This window comes from Scyliorhinus torazame, chromosome 3, assembly GCF_047496885.1.
Source record: "Scyliorhinus torazame isolate Kashiwa2021f chromosome 3, sScyTor2.1, whole genome shotgun sequence".
Lineage (NCBI taxonomy): Eukaryota > Metazoa > Chordata > Chondrichthyes > Carcharhiniformes > Scyliorhinidae > Scyliorhinus > Scyliorhinus torazame.
This window is the reverse complement of record NC_092709.1, coordinates 316141814-316158206: the sequence shown is the minus strand read 5'-3', so window position 1 is coordinate 316158206 and position 16393 is coordinate 316141814. Positions and strand designations below refer to the sequence as shown.

At 42.7% G+C, this 16393-nt stretch overlaps 1 protein-coding gene across 3 annotated transcripts in view; it reads left to right on the top strand.

Moving 5' to 3' along the window:
- The first annotated feature begins 349 nt into the window (after window positions 1–349).
- LOC140409252 (zinc finger matrin-type protein 1-like) overlaps window positions 350–16393 on the top strand; it is a 163064-nt gene continuing 147020 nt past the window's right edge. For all 3 annotated transcript variants that reach the window (XM_072497589.1, XM_072497588.1, XM_072497587.1), the window contains exon 1: window positions 350–497. In XM_072497589.1, the coding sequence (XP_072353690.1) occupies window positions 359–497 (139 nt within the window). In that variant the 5' untranslated portion in view covers window positions 350–358. The remainder of the gene's footprint in view (window positions 498–16393) is intronic.

The window sequence follows — 16393 nt, the reverse complement described above, 5'->3', positions numbered from 1 at the left end:
ACGAAGTCTTACAACACCAGGTTAAAGTCCAACAGGTTTGTTTCGATGTCACTAGCTTTCGGAGCGCTGCTCCTTCCTCAGGTGAACCTGTGGAAGGTGCAGCGCTCCGAAAGCTAGTGACATCGAAACAAACCTGTTGGACTTTAACCTGGTCTTTGGAGATAGGTCAGTCCCTATGTGTGGGCGAGTGTGGGCGTGGCCACGTCGCAGTGTGTGGGCGTGATCACGTTTCCGTGTGGAGACGTGGCCACGTCTGTGGGGGGGGGGGGGGGGGGCTCGTCCATGTATGGGCGGGGCCATGTCTGTGGACCAGGCCGAGGCCGGCCACTGGCGCAGGCGCAGTGCAGTCGCTGCCACCATGGAGATGAGCAGTCCCATTCCGCAGCTAGTGGAGAGTTTTAGAAAGCAAAAGGCCGACTATACATGTAACAGTCTGGCAGGGGGTGACAGTAGTAATAACAGGGAGATTAATAGATCCGTGCAAACGAATCGAGAAGGTGAGTTCAGCTCCGGCAGTCAGTGCAAACACGTCATCAGAAAAGAATAAAATAATTTAAAGAGAAATTAAATAAACCCCTCCCCCCGGAACAAATCTAGCGGTGAGGCGGAGCGGCCTAGTGCTGTTACTCCTCGCCCCAAAGTTTTGAAGCCTCTTCTCTCCCCCAGTCTTCCATTTATTTCCTTCCCAGGGGATGGTTGAGGAAATGGGAGGGGGGGGGTCATTAATTAATTAATTAATTAAACTTATAATTCTTGGACCCGCCGACCCAAACCATATAAACAATTATTTTCCCCCTGTTAAGGAAGAAGCGATTGGATTTAAAAACATATATTTTTAAACCATAACTGGGCTTAGGTGAAACTATTCTCAATCCGTACTGGTGAGGAGCAGAACGCCACATAAAATGAGCTGATAACCAAAAGATATTTTCCTTCTCTTTATGGTTGTTTTCAATGTGGGAAATTCGGTTTTAATTTGAGGGTTGGAATGTAAAAACATATATACAGATATACACTTTGGTGACATCTAACTCTCGGAGTTATAATTCCTGGAGTGTTAAATATCATAAAAGTCACACTAACATTCCTTTTGAGTTACATGAATGTACAATGCTTTAAAATAGGTTTCTAAATCTTGTACTGTAATTTTTATGGTCCTTGTAGAGAGAGTGGCCAAATTTAGCCCACCTCTTTTTAGACGGGACTATAAAAAACTGCTCTTCAAGATTGTGAAAAGTGCTGTTTCATTAGTAGCACAAACTGTTGTATCAATTGTGTAAATTATTATATCGCAAAGTGCTGTTTTATCTTGCAATATTAATGAACATATAGATGGAGTACATTTATAAAGAGTTCTAAGCAATATTTCAAAAAATGCTTTTAAATTTTCATGGAAAATACGGTTTCCTCATCTGGCATTTTATGATTTCTTTCTTTCCCTGTCCATGGAAGCAGGGGTAGACTTGAAGGAGAGGAGGGAGGGGGGGAGAAACCTTTAAGGTCAGGTCTGCCATTTCAACTCTTTTCAAATACGAGGCTGGCGCAAATTACTTCCATTAACTTGTCAGCTATTTCCTTACATTACCTTGCTCTTCAGGATTTCTCACTTTGCAGTCTTCATTAGGCTGGTTACATTTTAAAGTGTCTATATTCTGCTGTATTATAACAAACGTGTTGATGCATTCATTATTTTAACAAAGGCATTTTTCCATATAAAATAGTTTTAAATAAAAATAATATTTGTTAAATTTCAAATGAATGTGTTAACCTATTGCTAAATGTGTCACAGCACAGTTTCAACCTGTAAAACCTTGTGCAGACAAAATTACATACCAAGTGTCGTGGTCATCAGATGGAGTGCATTCCACTCAGCATTAGGGTTTGTGAAACTACTGCATAAACATTTAGAGATCTGTACTAAAGATCATGAATAATATTTGTTATTTTGATATATGTTCTACACCCATTGCACAGAATTCTGGTGTTTACACAGTGGTTTTGACCTATATTAACTATGTATATTTTATGCAGTGGCAAGAAATGGCTGCACATAATTTTTATGGTACTTTCTACATTTCTTTCCATGTTTGTCCATCTGCATGGCTTTTCTGTTTTATCAGGTTAAATTTACAGGCAAACAAGCATTTAAAAGGAAAGGCTAGTTGCTGATGAGAGCGACTTCCTTGTGAGCTTCATGATCTGACTTTGGTGTCTGTACAAGAATAATTAGTTCAGATCAGGGACTACAAAATTAGATGTATTGGCAATGATCCAAAAACTAAACTCTCTTCTGGAAGAGATAATAATAATAACAATCACTTATTGTCACAAGTAGGCTTCAATGAACTTACTGTGAAAAGCCCCTAGTCGCCAGATGTGTAGTCTTGAGAATATTATGTGTCTCTGTCAATGTGTGAATGTGGAATCGTGTTTAATTTACACAACTTTCACTGGACTAGTAATCCAGGGGGTCAGGGTAATGTTCTGGACGATACTGGTGAGATAATAATGGGGAACACATAGATGGCCAAGGCACTGAACCAATATTCTGCCTCTGCCTTCAGAAGATAACAAATAATTTCCAAAAAACTACAGTGCATGCAGAGGAGCCTGGTGCAATAACCATCACTAGGGGACGGAATTGAATACACTGATGGGATTAAGGGCAAATAAGTCTCTGGGATCTGATGGCCTGCACCGTTGGATATTAAGGGAGGTGGCAGCAGAGATAGTGGATGCATTGGTTATGATAGTTCAGAATTCCCTGGATTCTGGAAGGATCCCGGTGGATTGGAAACATGCTCATGTGATGCCCCTATTCAAAAAGGGGGAGAGGCAGGTGATATCACCTTCTTGAAACTATTCAATGACTCAGATTCCAGTGCACTATGGGGCAGCGAGTTCCACAAATTCACCACCCTCTGCAAGAAGTTGTTCCTCCTCATCTCAGTTCTAATCTACCGCCTCTCAATCTATATGTGTGACCTCTCATTCTAGATTGCCCCACAAGGGGGAACATTTCATCTACGTTTACTTTATAAATCCCTTTTAGTATTTTATATACCTTGATCAGATCCCCTCATTCTTCTAAACTCCAGCAAGTATAAGCCCAAACTGTTTAATCTCTCCTCATAGGTCAACCCTTTGATCCCCGGAATCAATCCGGTGAACCTTCTCTGAACCGCCTAAAATGTCACCACATCCTTCCTCAAATAAGGGTACCAAAACTGGACACACTACTCCAAATGTGGTCTTACCAGCACCCTATACAATTGCAACAACACTACCCAGTACAATTGCAACAACACTATTAATTGTAAAAACTCACCCAGTTCGCGAATGTCTTTTTATGGAAGGAAATCTGCCACGCTTGACCTGCAAGTGACTTCAGAACCATAACAATGTGGTTTAATCTCAACTGTTCTTTGAAATGGCCTAGCAAGCCATTTAGTTCAAGGCAATTAAGGATGTGCAACAGTAGGCTTTGCCAGTGATATGCACATCCCATGTAAGAATGAAAAAAACAGAACCTCAACAGTACCAAGTTACCCTGATTTAATGTTCTGAATGAATTTTTAATTAAATACTATTATTAATTGTTTCGCAAACATATAATATGAGTGGAATGGAATGATTTGCTTATAATTTCAAATAAAGTTTAAACATTTATCTAATATTTCAGGTAGTGATATTAGAGGGATGAGTATCAGTGACTGACAATCCTTTTTCTTGACAACATACAAGAATCAATATTCCTACCTTTCATGATCACACCCTGTGTAGATGCTTTGACTGATTTAGGTTTGGTGCGTAGTACTGAAAAGCGAGACCTGTTACTTAAGCTTTTGATTTTGCACCCATTGGGACAAATGCAAAAGTTCAAACAATCACAACAATTTATACTACAGGAGGAAAGGGTGCTCATTGGTTGATATGTCAACTGACGCGAGGGGTAGACATGGAGCAAGCAACACAATACAATAGGCTCCCAACCTCCTGAATTGTTCAAAAAAGGTGCAAGGCTTAAACTTATTCGTTTTATTTGCAAACAAAGGGTCCCTGCATATGAATGAATGTCGCTTCAAACAAGCATAAATAAACCATGTTACAAGCTTGATTTATCTTAAATTGATTGTTAGGGTAGCTAGTCGTGCACTTAGGATTGTTCAGCAAGTGCTGCTCAATCGTGGCATCACCATCCAACAGTAGAGGTGTTGCAAACATAGGCTGGTTGAATATGGCTTGTACTCTGCCTATTACAAACAAACCAAGGTCTATGCTGTTTGATGCAATCAAGCAATCATTAGGATGTATAGTTTACGTACCTGGTATCGCACTGGCACTGAAATTCATAAGCAACGTTACTCAGTTGTGTGGTAGACCGAGCATCTTATTGGACTGACTGCAGTATCCAGTTAGTGGCTGTTTAGCACAGGGCTAAATCGCTGGCTTTGAAAGCAAACCAAGGCAGGCCAGCAGCACTGTTCAATTCCCGTAACAGCCTCCCCGAACAGGCGCCGGAATGTGGCGACTAGGGGCTTTTCACAGTAACTTCATTTGAAGCCTACTTGTGACAATAAGCGATTTTCATTTCATTTCAAAATACCACTCGTGTAGCTACTGCATAGCAACAGTGTGAAACAGTTTAACTTGTTCGAATGGTTTGTGATACTTTGTCTTTCTAGGGTAATTTGAGGTAGTCTGTACACTTTTCAGGCCTGAAAGTTACAACCTTTGGCCCGTTTGCGTAACATACAGCAAACAATGATTTGATCAGTATAGCCATTGTCCCTCAGGAAAGCTTTGATCCATTAAGCTTGCCGGGTGAACAAACTGCCAGGACCCTACTTACAAGATTGCTGATGAGGCCAATCTTATAGTGTGTGGAGCTATATGAACCCCAATGTGTATATTGACTCTTGAAGGTGGGTTTGCAGTGGTGAAGAAATAATTAATGGATTTCTCAACTAGCACATTGAGGAAAGGGGGCATATTAGACTTCTCCATCTCAAAAATGAATTTGAGCGTGGGATGGAGTATATTAAGGTTTGTAATAAAATTGTTAACACGGCTCCAGATTTAAAGATCGCGAATGTGTAATTTACATATCGGAAATATGCACAGGGTACTGGGCCCATTCCATCAAAACCACTTTTCCTGTTGAAACTGATGAAAATGTTAGCGAGTACTGAACCTGGAGAAGACCCTATTGTTGCACCATCTATTTGGTAATACATGGTGTCATTAAAACTGAACTTGACTGCACAAGTTGCTAAGTTCATAAATTCAATGAATACAGATTCATGAATTTGGGACATGCCTATATTGGCGTGACAGCATTGTGGTGCAAATATCAATGGCATCCTTTAGCAGCATATTTGAAAATAAGCTTGCAATAGATAACACCTTGTTATCAATTTGTAGGTTTTTCAGTTGTTCATAATAGGCAGAGTGCAGACTGTACTCCACCAACCCTCACTTGTAAAACCCAAAACAAAATGTACCTGTTAGATGTGATTCTGTGACAATGCACCATTTGCTGAACAATCCTGAGTACACTCATAGCCACTCTTAACAACAAATTTAAGATAATCAGTTGTTCCAGAGACTGAAAACAACAGCTTCAGTCTTCCCAAAGCTGAGCTGGAGAAATATTGGTTGAAATTTTGCATTCTTGCATTTGACTGATGAGTGTAAAGCAAAAACTTTGACATCATGTCTCTCTTAAGCAACATTCAAGTTCTGTACTGCCAAGTGACTAAGATGCAAATGTAAATTAACCACCCAAACATATATGTGTACTGTTTCTAAAGGAAGGGCTCTGTGCAAAGGAGTTTTTGGAATATATGGATTCCTGTTTAAAAACAACGAGGAAAGGTTTGGTTTGAAAGATGCTTTCCATATTTCAGCAAGTTTATTTTTTGGTGATTGATCGTATCTGTGTGTTTGAGCAGAAATGTACGTTAATATAAGCATGCCTCATGCAGTAGGCATCATGCTGCTTCATAATAAAGAAGGAGGGTGCAGTGCACACAGAACTGGAAAGAAAGGAAAACAATGGAGAGAAATAGGGATCTGAAGGCACAATGGGTTTTTACTAATAGCACGTGAAATGAAATGAAAATCGCTTATTGTCACAAGTAGGCTTCAATGAAGTTACTGTGAAAAGCCCCTAGTCGCCACATTCTGACGCCTGTTCGGGGAGGCTGGTATGTGTTATGTCACTCGACTTGTAATCCAGTGGTGTAATTTTGAATAACATCATGATAGATTGAGAACTAGATGTAAAAAGTGACTATTAAGCTGTCAGATTGTTAGAAATATCCAGCTGGATCATTAATGTCATTTAGCGAAGAATAATGACTGGGCTAATCTGGCTCAGGCATGATTCCAATCCTACGTCAATATGGTTGAAGGAATATCGAGGGAGGAGCAATAAATATTGGTCTTGCCAGCAAGAGCCACATCCTGCAAATTATTTTTTTTTAAAAACAGAATGTGGTCAGATGAAACAGAGAGCCCGGGTAGAGCATTTCAGGTGGCAGCAGTAGTACACAGACTGAACAAGTATCCACCAGTAATGGCGTAGAGGAGAGTGTGCAGGAATGAAAGGCAAAGGAGATTGCATATGTCGGGTAGGGCCAAACCAGGGTAATTTTAAAATGGGGATGAGATGTTTCCTCAACAAAACCATCCTTTTATAAAAGTACTGTATAGAAATATGGAAGTGAAAAAAATACTGCAGATGGTATATGGACATGAATAGTAATGTGCAAAGAAGTTTGCCAAGTCTGAATATTCTCTTTTTCTAGGTGATTGCATTATCTTTTATAGCTTGATAGTGCCTATGGAAAATTATCTCACTCATAAAATTCTGCCGTTGAACATTCCTAGTGACTAAGAATTGTTTGTTTAACTTTCAAAATAGTTCACAACGGTTCTTGCCTTTCAGTTCTTCTCTCCAAACTGGAATTGTCAGCCATTTCATGGTGCAATAGAAAGGAATAGATGAATATGGAATAGGTTGTAATGCACAAAATAAAGTATTGACTATGATTACGTTGAAAGCTGTAGTTTGATGCAAAGCACCATCTCAACCCTTTAGGCAGCAGCTGATCTTTAAAGACTCCACTCCATGGCCTCACTTTTCCTGAACTATTTAATCTCCTTAAGCCTGAAAACCTTTAGTGGTATCTGCACTCTTCTAATTCTAGCCTTATGAACAGCCTGATTTAATCACTGCATCATTGATGGGTGTGCCTTCAGTTGCCTAGGCCCTAAGCTCCTGAATTCTCTCCACCTTCCTACTGCTATTTCCTCTAACATGCTCACCTTGTGTTTTTATGTCAAATATTACTCTATAAGCGCTTTGGGACATTTTATTATGTTAAAGATGCGATGTGAGTGCAAGTTGTTGTCTGTAAACACTACTTATTTTTAAAGATAAAGTCTCCCAAATAATCTGGGAGATTTCCAAGACAGTTGGTTCGCACAATGTTGCTTCACTGAATCCAGCCTAATAGGATGAAAATCTCATCTCAGTAAAGTGTCCAAGTTTGAGTAAGTATGTTGTATTATGAGTGAGGTATGGGTCCACGGACAAAACTGCTCACAATTCTGCACCATTTTCAGCCTCCGAGTGGTCATTGGAGATGCTGAACCATTTACATTGGTGAAGTAGAATGTACAGGTTAGAGTCTCCTGCTGAGACTCATAAATTCTTTGCAAACAATACTCTGAAGGATAACTACATGGGGGTGAGGGGATGGTTACAAACATTGAAAAAGCTTTAATAATCTTTTTAGTGTCACAAGTAGGCTTACATTAACACCGCAATGAAGTTCCTGTGAAAATCCCCTAGTCGCCACATTCCGGCACCTGTTCGGGTACACTGAGGGAGAATTCAGAATGTCCAATTGGCCGAACAAGCATGTCTTTCGGACTTGTGGGAGGAAACCGTAACACCTGGAGGAAACCCACGCAGACATGGGGAGAAAGTGCAGACTCTGCATAGACAGTGGCCCAAGCTAGGAATCGAACCCGGGTCCATGGCGCTGTGTAGCAACAGTGCTAATCATGGTGTTACCGTGCCGCCCCAAGCCTGTAATTTGCTTAGTGTGTGAATGTTTAATGTTGAGATTGAGTGGCGAAGTGTTCAGTATCCCTATACTGATGTTCCATAGCTTACTAAGTAAAACAACAAAATCTTAAAAGTACATTTGAGGTACATTAATGTTCTAGTCTAATTGAATGAGCCAGAAATATCTATCATTAATATTATTCTTTGGTCGTTAATATTATTGTTTAAACAGTGCAAAGCCTAATCAAGTGAATCAACTTGGATGAATTTGTGGGCATAGCAGTGTATGAGAGTTGAATTTGCACCAAAATATAATTAATCTGTGTACATTCCACATGTTTTGTCTTTTTTCTGCTGCCACACTGCCTTCTGCAGTCAGCTCAGCTGATTAGATTACTTAAACAACTCTACTTTATAAAGCAAGTACAAAGGCCACGAAGGATGTTCTTTGATAATTCTTCAATTGTTTATAATGAGTGGTGAGCTGGCTGCTTTTGCAAAATCATCAGTTCCAATTTCTATAATGAAAGCACTGACTTCTCTTGCACTTGTTAAGCATAATAATCAGCACCTAATTGTCATTTTGTTTTTGTTTTGAAGTTTTACAATTTTAAATAAACTGCCGTCATATCTGGTCAATGTATTCTATCAATACCTCTACAGAATCAGAGTCCAACATTACATTATATATCTATATATTCTTTTTTTTAAAAAAAATTTCATTAAAGTTTTCACAAAATATCAACAACAAAATGTAAAAGGAACCCAATAGAATTAAGTACAAAACAAAACAACCCCGTACCCTCCCTCCCCTATACATAAATAATAACTTGGCACCCCGAATTAACACATAGCAAATATATACACCCCCTCAGATCCCCCAGTATAGACAAACAAAAATAAAATAGAACCCCCCGCCCCGGTTGCTGCTGCTGCTGACCATTGCCTACCGTTCTGCCAGGAAGTACAAGAACGGATGCCACCGCCTGAAAAACCCTTGCACCGATCCCCTTAAGGCAAATTTCACCCTCTCCAATTTAATAAACCCCGCCATGTCGTTGATCCAGGATTCCACGCTTGGGGGCCGCGCATCTTTCCACTGAAGAAGAATCCTTCGCCGGGCTACCAGGGACGCAAATGCCAGATTACCGGCTTCTTTCGCCTCCTGCACTCCCAGCTCCCCTGCAACCCCAAATATTGCGAGCCCCCAGCCCAGTTTTACCCTGGATCCTACCATCCTCGACACCGTCCTCGCTACGCCCTTCCAAAATTCCTCCAGCGCTGGACATGCCCAGAACATATGGGTGTGGTTTGCTGGGCTCCCTGAGCACCTAACACATCTGTCCTCACCCCCAAAACTATATATCTATATATTCAACAGACACTTAATTGGCATAAATTGTGACAATTCGTCAGAGTCCAGATTAATTAGACAATGTTGAGAGATGCCCTCTTGAGATCAAATGGGAAATTATTGCAACAGACTTTTATCTTTGGAAATGTGGATTACAGAGTCAACGGCAGGGTTCTGAGGAATGTGGAGGAGCAGAGAGATCTTGCGGTTCATGTCCACAGATCTCTGAAGATTGCCACTCAAGTGGATAGAGCCGTGAAGAAGGCCTATAGTGTGTTAGCGTTTATTAACAGGGGGCTTGAGCTTAAGAGCGTTGGGTTATGCTGCAACTGTACATGACCTGGTGAGACCACATTTGGAGTATTGTGTGCAGTTCTGGTCACCTCACTATAGGAAGGATGTGGAAGCATTGGAAAGGGTGCGAAGGAGATTTACCAGGATGCTGCCTGGTTTGCAGGATAGGTCTTATGAGGAAAGATTGAGGGAGCTAGGGCTTTTCTCTTTGAAGTGGAGGAGGATGAGAGGCGACTTAATAGAGGTTTATAAGATGATGAGGGGGATAGATAGAGTGGACGTTCAGAGACTATTTCCTCGGGTGGATGTAGCTGTTACAAGGGGGCATACCTATAAGTTCAGGGTGGGAGATATAGGAGGGATGTACGAGGTAGGTTCTTTACTCAGAGAGTGGTTAGGATGTGGAATGGACTGCCTGCTGTGATAGTGGGGTCGGACACATTAGGAACCTTCAAGCGTTATTGGATAGGCACATGGAGCACACCAGAATGACAGGGAGTGGGATAGCTTGATCTTGGTTTTGGGCAATGTTCGGCACAACATCGAGGGCCGAAGGGCCTGTTCTGTGCTATACTGTTCTTTGTTCTATGAGCATTGCTGGCAAGACCCTTTGATAATTGCCCTTTGAGCAACTGAGTGGCCTGCTAAGCCATTTCAGAGGGTAGTTCAGTATCAATGACAGTGCTGTGGATCTCTACATGTAGGCCAGACTAGATAAGGACAGCAACAGTGGATTACCTCCATTTTGTGAACCAGACAGACAGGTTTTTTCTGACAATCAAATAAGTTAATTATATTAATTATAGATTCCAGATTTATTAATTGAATTTAAATTCCCTCAGCTGCCATGGTGGGATTTGAACTTGTTTTTCCGGGATATTTGCCTGGACCTTTAGATCACTAACCCTGCAGCATTATCACTATACTCTTGTCCCTTAATGGAGCAGCACATTATTTTTTTAAAAGATCAGAACTAAGATGTGCCTTATTGCTAAGATTATTTTATCTTCATGTTTGGCAAGCCATGGAACATTAGTGTAGGGAAATGGAGCACTTTTCAACTTTAAAAAAAATTAATTTAGAGTACCCAATTTTGTTCCAATTAAGGGGCAATTTAGCCTGGCCAGTCCACCAAACCTGCACACATTTGGGTTGTGGGGGTGAAACCCACACAGACATAGGGTGAATGTGCAAACTCCACGCGGACAGTGACCCAGGACCGGGATTCGAAACCGGGTCCTTAGTCCCAGTGCTAACCACAGTGCCACCATACTGCCCAAGCACTTTTCAACTTTATCTCAACATCAGGCATTCTCAGATTGAGCCCCCTTCAGGCTGGGTACAAAGTAAAGCTCTTATTAACCTGTTCTCCCAGAATACACACATATACGTCATCCATAACAAGTACCTATTATGAAGTGTATATTATATATAGCAGATGGTACAATGTTACGGTAGCACAAGTGGCTGGCACTGTGGCTTCACATTGCCAGGGTCCCAGGTTCGATTCCCCGCTGGGTCACTGTTAGTGTGGAGTCTGCACGTTCTCCCCGTGTCTGCCTGGGTTTCCTCCGGGTGCTCCGGTTTCCTCTTACAGTCGAAAGACGAGCAGGTTAGGTCGATTGGCCATGATAAATGGTCCTTAGTGACAAAAAGGGTACAAAGAACAAAGAAATGTACAGCACAGGAACAGGCCCTTCGGCCCTCCAAGCCCGTGCCGACCATGCTGCCCGACTGAACTACAACCTTCTACACTTCCTGGATCCGTATCCCTCTATTCCCATCCTATTCATGTATTTGTCAAGATGCCCCTTAAATGTCACTATCGTCCCTGCTTCCATCACCTCCTCCGGTAGCGAGTTCCAGGCACCCACTACCCTCTGCGTAAAAAACTTGCCTCGTACATCTACTCTAAACCTTGCCCCTCTCACCATAAACCTATGCCCCATAGTAATTGACCCCTCTACACTGGGGAAAAGCCTCTGACTATCCACTCTGTCTATGCCCCTCATAATTTTGTAGACCTCTTATCAGGTCTCCCCTCAACCTCCTTCGTTCCAGTGAGAACAAACCGAGTTTATTCAACCGCTCCTCATAGCTAATGCCCTCCATACCAGGCAACATTCTGGTAAATCTCTTCTGCACCCTCTCTAAAGCCTCCACATCCTTCTGGTAGTGTGGCGACCAGAATTGAACACTATACTCCAAGTGTGGCCTAACTAAGGTTCTATACAGCTGCAACATGACTTGCCAATTCTTATACTCAATGCCCCGGCCAATGAAGGCAAGCATGCCGTATGCCTTCTTGACTACCTTCTCCACCTGTGTTGCCCCTTTCAATGACCTGTGGACCTGTACTCCTAGATCTCTTTGACTTTCAATACTCTTGAGGGTTCTACCATTCACTGTATATTCCCTACCTGCATTAGACCTTCCAAAATGCATTACCTCACATTTGTCTGGATTAAACTCCATCTGCCATCTCTCCGCCCAAGTCTCCAAACAATCTAAATCCTGCTGTATCCTCTGACAGTCCTCATCGCTATCCGCAATTCCACCAACCTTTGTGTCATCTGCAAACTTACTAATCAGACCAGTTACATTTTCCTCCAAATCATTTATATATACTACAAAGAGCAAAGGTCCCAGCACTGATCCCTGTGGAACACCACTGGTCACAGCCCTCCAATTAGAAAAGCATCCTTCCATTGCTACTCTCTGCCTTCTATGACCTAGCCAGTTCTGTATCCACCTTGCCAGCTCACCCCTGATCCCGTGTGACTTCACCTTTTGTACTAGTCTACCATGAGGGACCTTGTCAAAGGCCTTACTGAAGTCCATATAGACAACATCCACTGCCCTACCTGCATCAATCATCTTAGTGACCTCCTCGAAAAACTCTATCAAGTTAGTGAGACACGACCTCCCCTTCACAAAACCATGCTGCCTCTCACTAATACGTCCATTTGCTTCCAAATGGGAGTAGATCCTGTCTCGAAGAATTCTCTCCAGTAATTTCCCTACCACTGAAGTAAGGCTCACCGGCCTGTAGTTCCCTGGATTATCCTTGCTACCCCTCTTAAACAGAGGAACAACATTGGCTATTCTCCAGTCCTCTGGGACATCCCCTGAAGACAGTGAGGATCCAAAGATTTCTGTCAAGGCCTCAGCAATTACCTCTCCAGACCCTTCAGTATTCTGGGGTAGATCCCATCAGGCCCTGGGGACTTATCTACCTTAATATTTTTTAAGACACCCAACATCTCGTCTTTTTGGATCTCAATGTGACCCAGGCTATCTACACACCCTTCTCCAGACTCAACATCTACCAATTTCTTCTCTTTGGTGAATACTGATGCAAAGTATATGAAAATCGCATATTGTCACAAGTAGGCTTCAAATGAAGTTACTGTGAAAAGTCCCTAGTCGCCACATTCCGGCGCGGCTGTTACGGGAATCGATAACAGCCGCGCCGGAATGTGGCGACTAGGGACTTTTCACAGTAACTTCATTTGAAGCCTACTTGTGACAATAAGCGATTTTCATATACTTTGCATCAGTATTCACCAAAGAGAAGAAATTGGTAGATGTTGAGTCTGGAGAAGGGTGTGTAGATAGCCTGGGTCACATTGAGATCCAAAAAGACGAGATGTTGGGCGTCTTAAAAAAATATTACGGTAGATAAGTCCCCAGGGCCTGATGGGATCTACCCCAGAATACTGAAGGAGGCTGGAGAGGAAATTGCTGAGGCCTTGACAGAAATCTTTGGATCCTCACTGTCTTCAGGGGATGTCCCGGAGGACTGGAGAATAGCCAATGTTGTTCCTCTGTTTAAGAAGTGTAGCAAGGTAGGAGAGGTTATTGGGTTACGGGGATAAAGTGGCAGTGAGGGCTTAAATGGGTCGGTGCAGACTCGATGGGCCGAATGGCCTTCTGCACTGTATGTTCTATACATATCTATGTACTCGAATGGTACCTTCTACTTCACCAGTGTAAATGATTCAGCTTCTTAAATGACTACTCTTGATTGAGATTGGAAAATAATGCACAATTGTGAGCAGTATTGTGCTGTGGACTTGCAGCTAGAATATTAGCACTTCCCGGTGCATTAATAGTTTTTGCTTCTTTTTAATCCTATTCCCCTAAAAGACCCGTTGCAGATTCCCTTCACTTCAAATGGGACACAATGGTTTATCCTCAGAGTGGCTGCCAGTGAGTTGAAAATCGTTGCCTTGCAACACCCAGCCACTGAAACCTTTTGGGGAGATGTGCAGGCGAAAGGCCATTTTTCAAAATACTAATGAGACATAAAGAATATTTTTGATTTGATTTGATTTATTATTGTCACATGGATGAGGATATCGTGAAAAGTATTGTTTCTTGCATGCTGTACAAACAATGCATACTGTACATAGGGACGGAAGGAGAGACTGCAGAATATAGCAAGGTGTAGAGAATATAATCATACCTGGGAAAGATTCCAGCACAGGAATTTATTTTTAAAAAAAATATTTTTATTCAAATGTTTACATATTTTCAACAACCCCACCCCCCTTACAGAAAAAAGAAATTATGTGGAGATGCTGGCGTTGGACTGGGGTGAGCACAGTACGAAGTCTTACAACACCAGGTTAAAGTCCAACAGGTTTGTTTCGATCTCACTAGCTTTCGGAGCGCTGCTCCTTCCTCAGGTGAATGAAGAGGTATGTTCCAGAAACATATATATAGACAAATTCAAAGATGCCAAACAATGCTTGGAATGCGACCATTAGCAGGTGATTAAATCTTTACAGATCCAGAGATGGGGTAACCCCAGGTTAAAGAGGTGTGAATTGTATCAAGCCAGGACAGTTGGTAGGATTTCGCAGGCCAGATGGTGGGGGATGAATGTAATGTGACATGAATCCCAGGTCCCGGTTGAGGCCGCACTCATGTGTGCGGAACTTGGCTATAAATTTCTGCTCGGCGATTCTGCGTTGTCGCGCGTCCTGAAGGCCGCCTTGGAAAACGCTTACCCGGAGATCAGAGGCTGAATGCCCTTGACTGCTGAAGTGTTCCCCGGCTGGAAGGGAATATTCCTGCCTGGTGATTTAATTACCTGCTAATGGTCACATTCCAAGCATTGTTTGGCATCTTTGAATTTGTCTATATATATGTTTCTGGAACATACCTCTTCATTCACCTGAGGAAGGAGCAGCGCTCCGAAAGCTAGTGACATCGAAACAAACCTGTTGGACTTTAACCTGGTGCAAGACTTCGTACAGAAAAAAGAAAAACAAAGAACACGTAAATAAACATCTTACAACTACATCACAAATTCTCCCAATATACAAACCCCCCATTAAGCAATACTAAACACAGTAGTAAACACCCCCCCCCCCCCCCCCCCCCCCCCCGGGTTGCTGCTGCTGCTGACCACCTCCTTACGCTCCGCTAGAAAGTCTAGGAACGGTTGCCACCGCCTGAAGAACCCTTGCACAGACCCTCTCAAGGCAAATTTTACCCTCTCCAATTTAATGAATCCTGTCATGTCGCTGACCCAGGCTTCCACGCTTGGGGGCCTCGCATCTTTCCACTGTAGTAGAATCCTCTGCCGGGCTACCAGGGGCGCAAAGGCCAGAATACTGGCCCCTTTCGCATCCTGCACTCCCGGCTCGTCCGATACCCCAAATAGTGCTAACCCCCAGCTCGGCTTAACCCGGGTGTTCACCATCTTAGACTCCGTCCTCGCAACGCCCCTCCAGAACCCATCCAGCGCTGGGCATGCCCAGAACATATGAGCGTGATTTGCTGTGCTCCCCCAGCACCTCACACACCTGTCTTCCACCCCAAAGAACCTGTTCAGCCTCGACCCTGTCATATGCACTCTGTGAAGAACCTTAAATTGTATCAGGCTAAGCCTGGCGCAAGAGGAGGAAGAATTAACGCTACCCAGGGCGTCCGCCCACGTACCCTCATCTAGCTCCTCCCCAAGCTCGTCCCATTTACCCTTTAACTCCTCCACCGAGGTCTCCTCCTCCTCCTGCATCGCCTGGTAGATTGCCCAGACCCTGCCTTCTCCAACCCACCCAGCACAGGAATTTCATTAAGAATCTGAGATCATGTAATAAATTAGGATGAAAAGGAGATGTATTATAATCAGAATCCCAAGATTTCAGTAGATTAAATCTCGTGTACTTTCCTTTGGTCATTAGGAAAATGGGAGTAGGAAGGAAGGATTGCACAAAGTATTATTAGGAGTAGTATTGGTCAGGGCAGGTCGTTACTGTAAAATTAGTAATTTGAAATATTAGCAAATGAACAATAAGCATTCATTCCACTAGCATCTTAAAAGAGAAAAAGAAAAATTAACATTTCACAAACAGGACTTATCAAAGTGCTGAATAGCCAATGAACCAAACTGGGTGGCACGGTAGCACACTGGTTAGCACTACTGCTTCACAGCGCCAGGGTCCCGGGTTCGATTCCCACTTGGGTCACTGTTTGTGCGGAATATGCACGTTCTCCCCGTGTCTGCGTGGGTTTCCTCCGGGTGCTCCAGTTTCCTCCCACACGTCCCGAAAGACGTGCTCTTCGATGAATTGGACATTCTTAATTCTCCCTCTGTGTACCCGAACAGGCGCCAGAGTGTGGCGACTCGGGGATTTTCACAGTAACTTCATTGC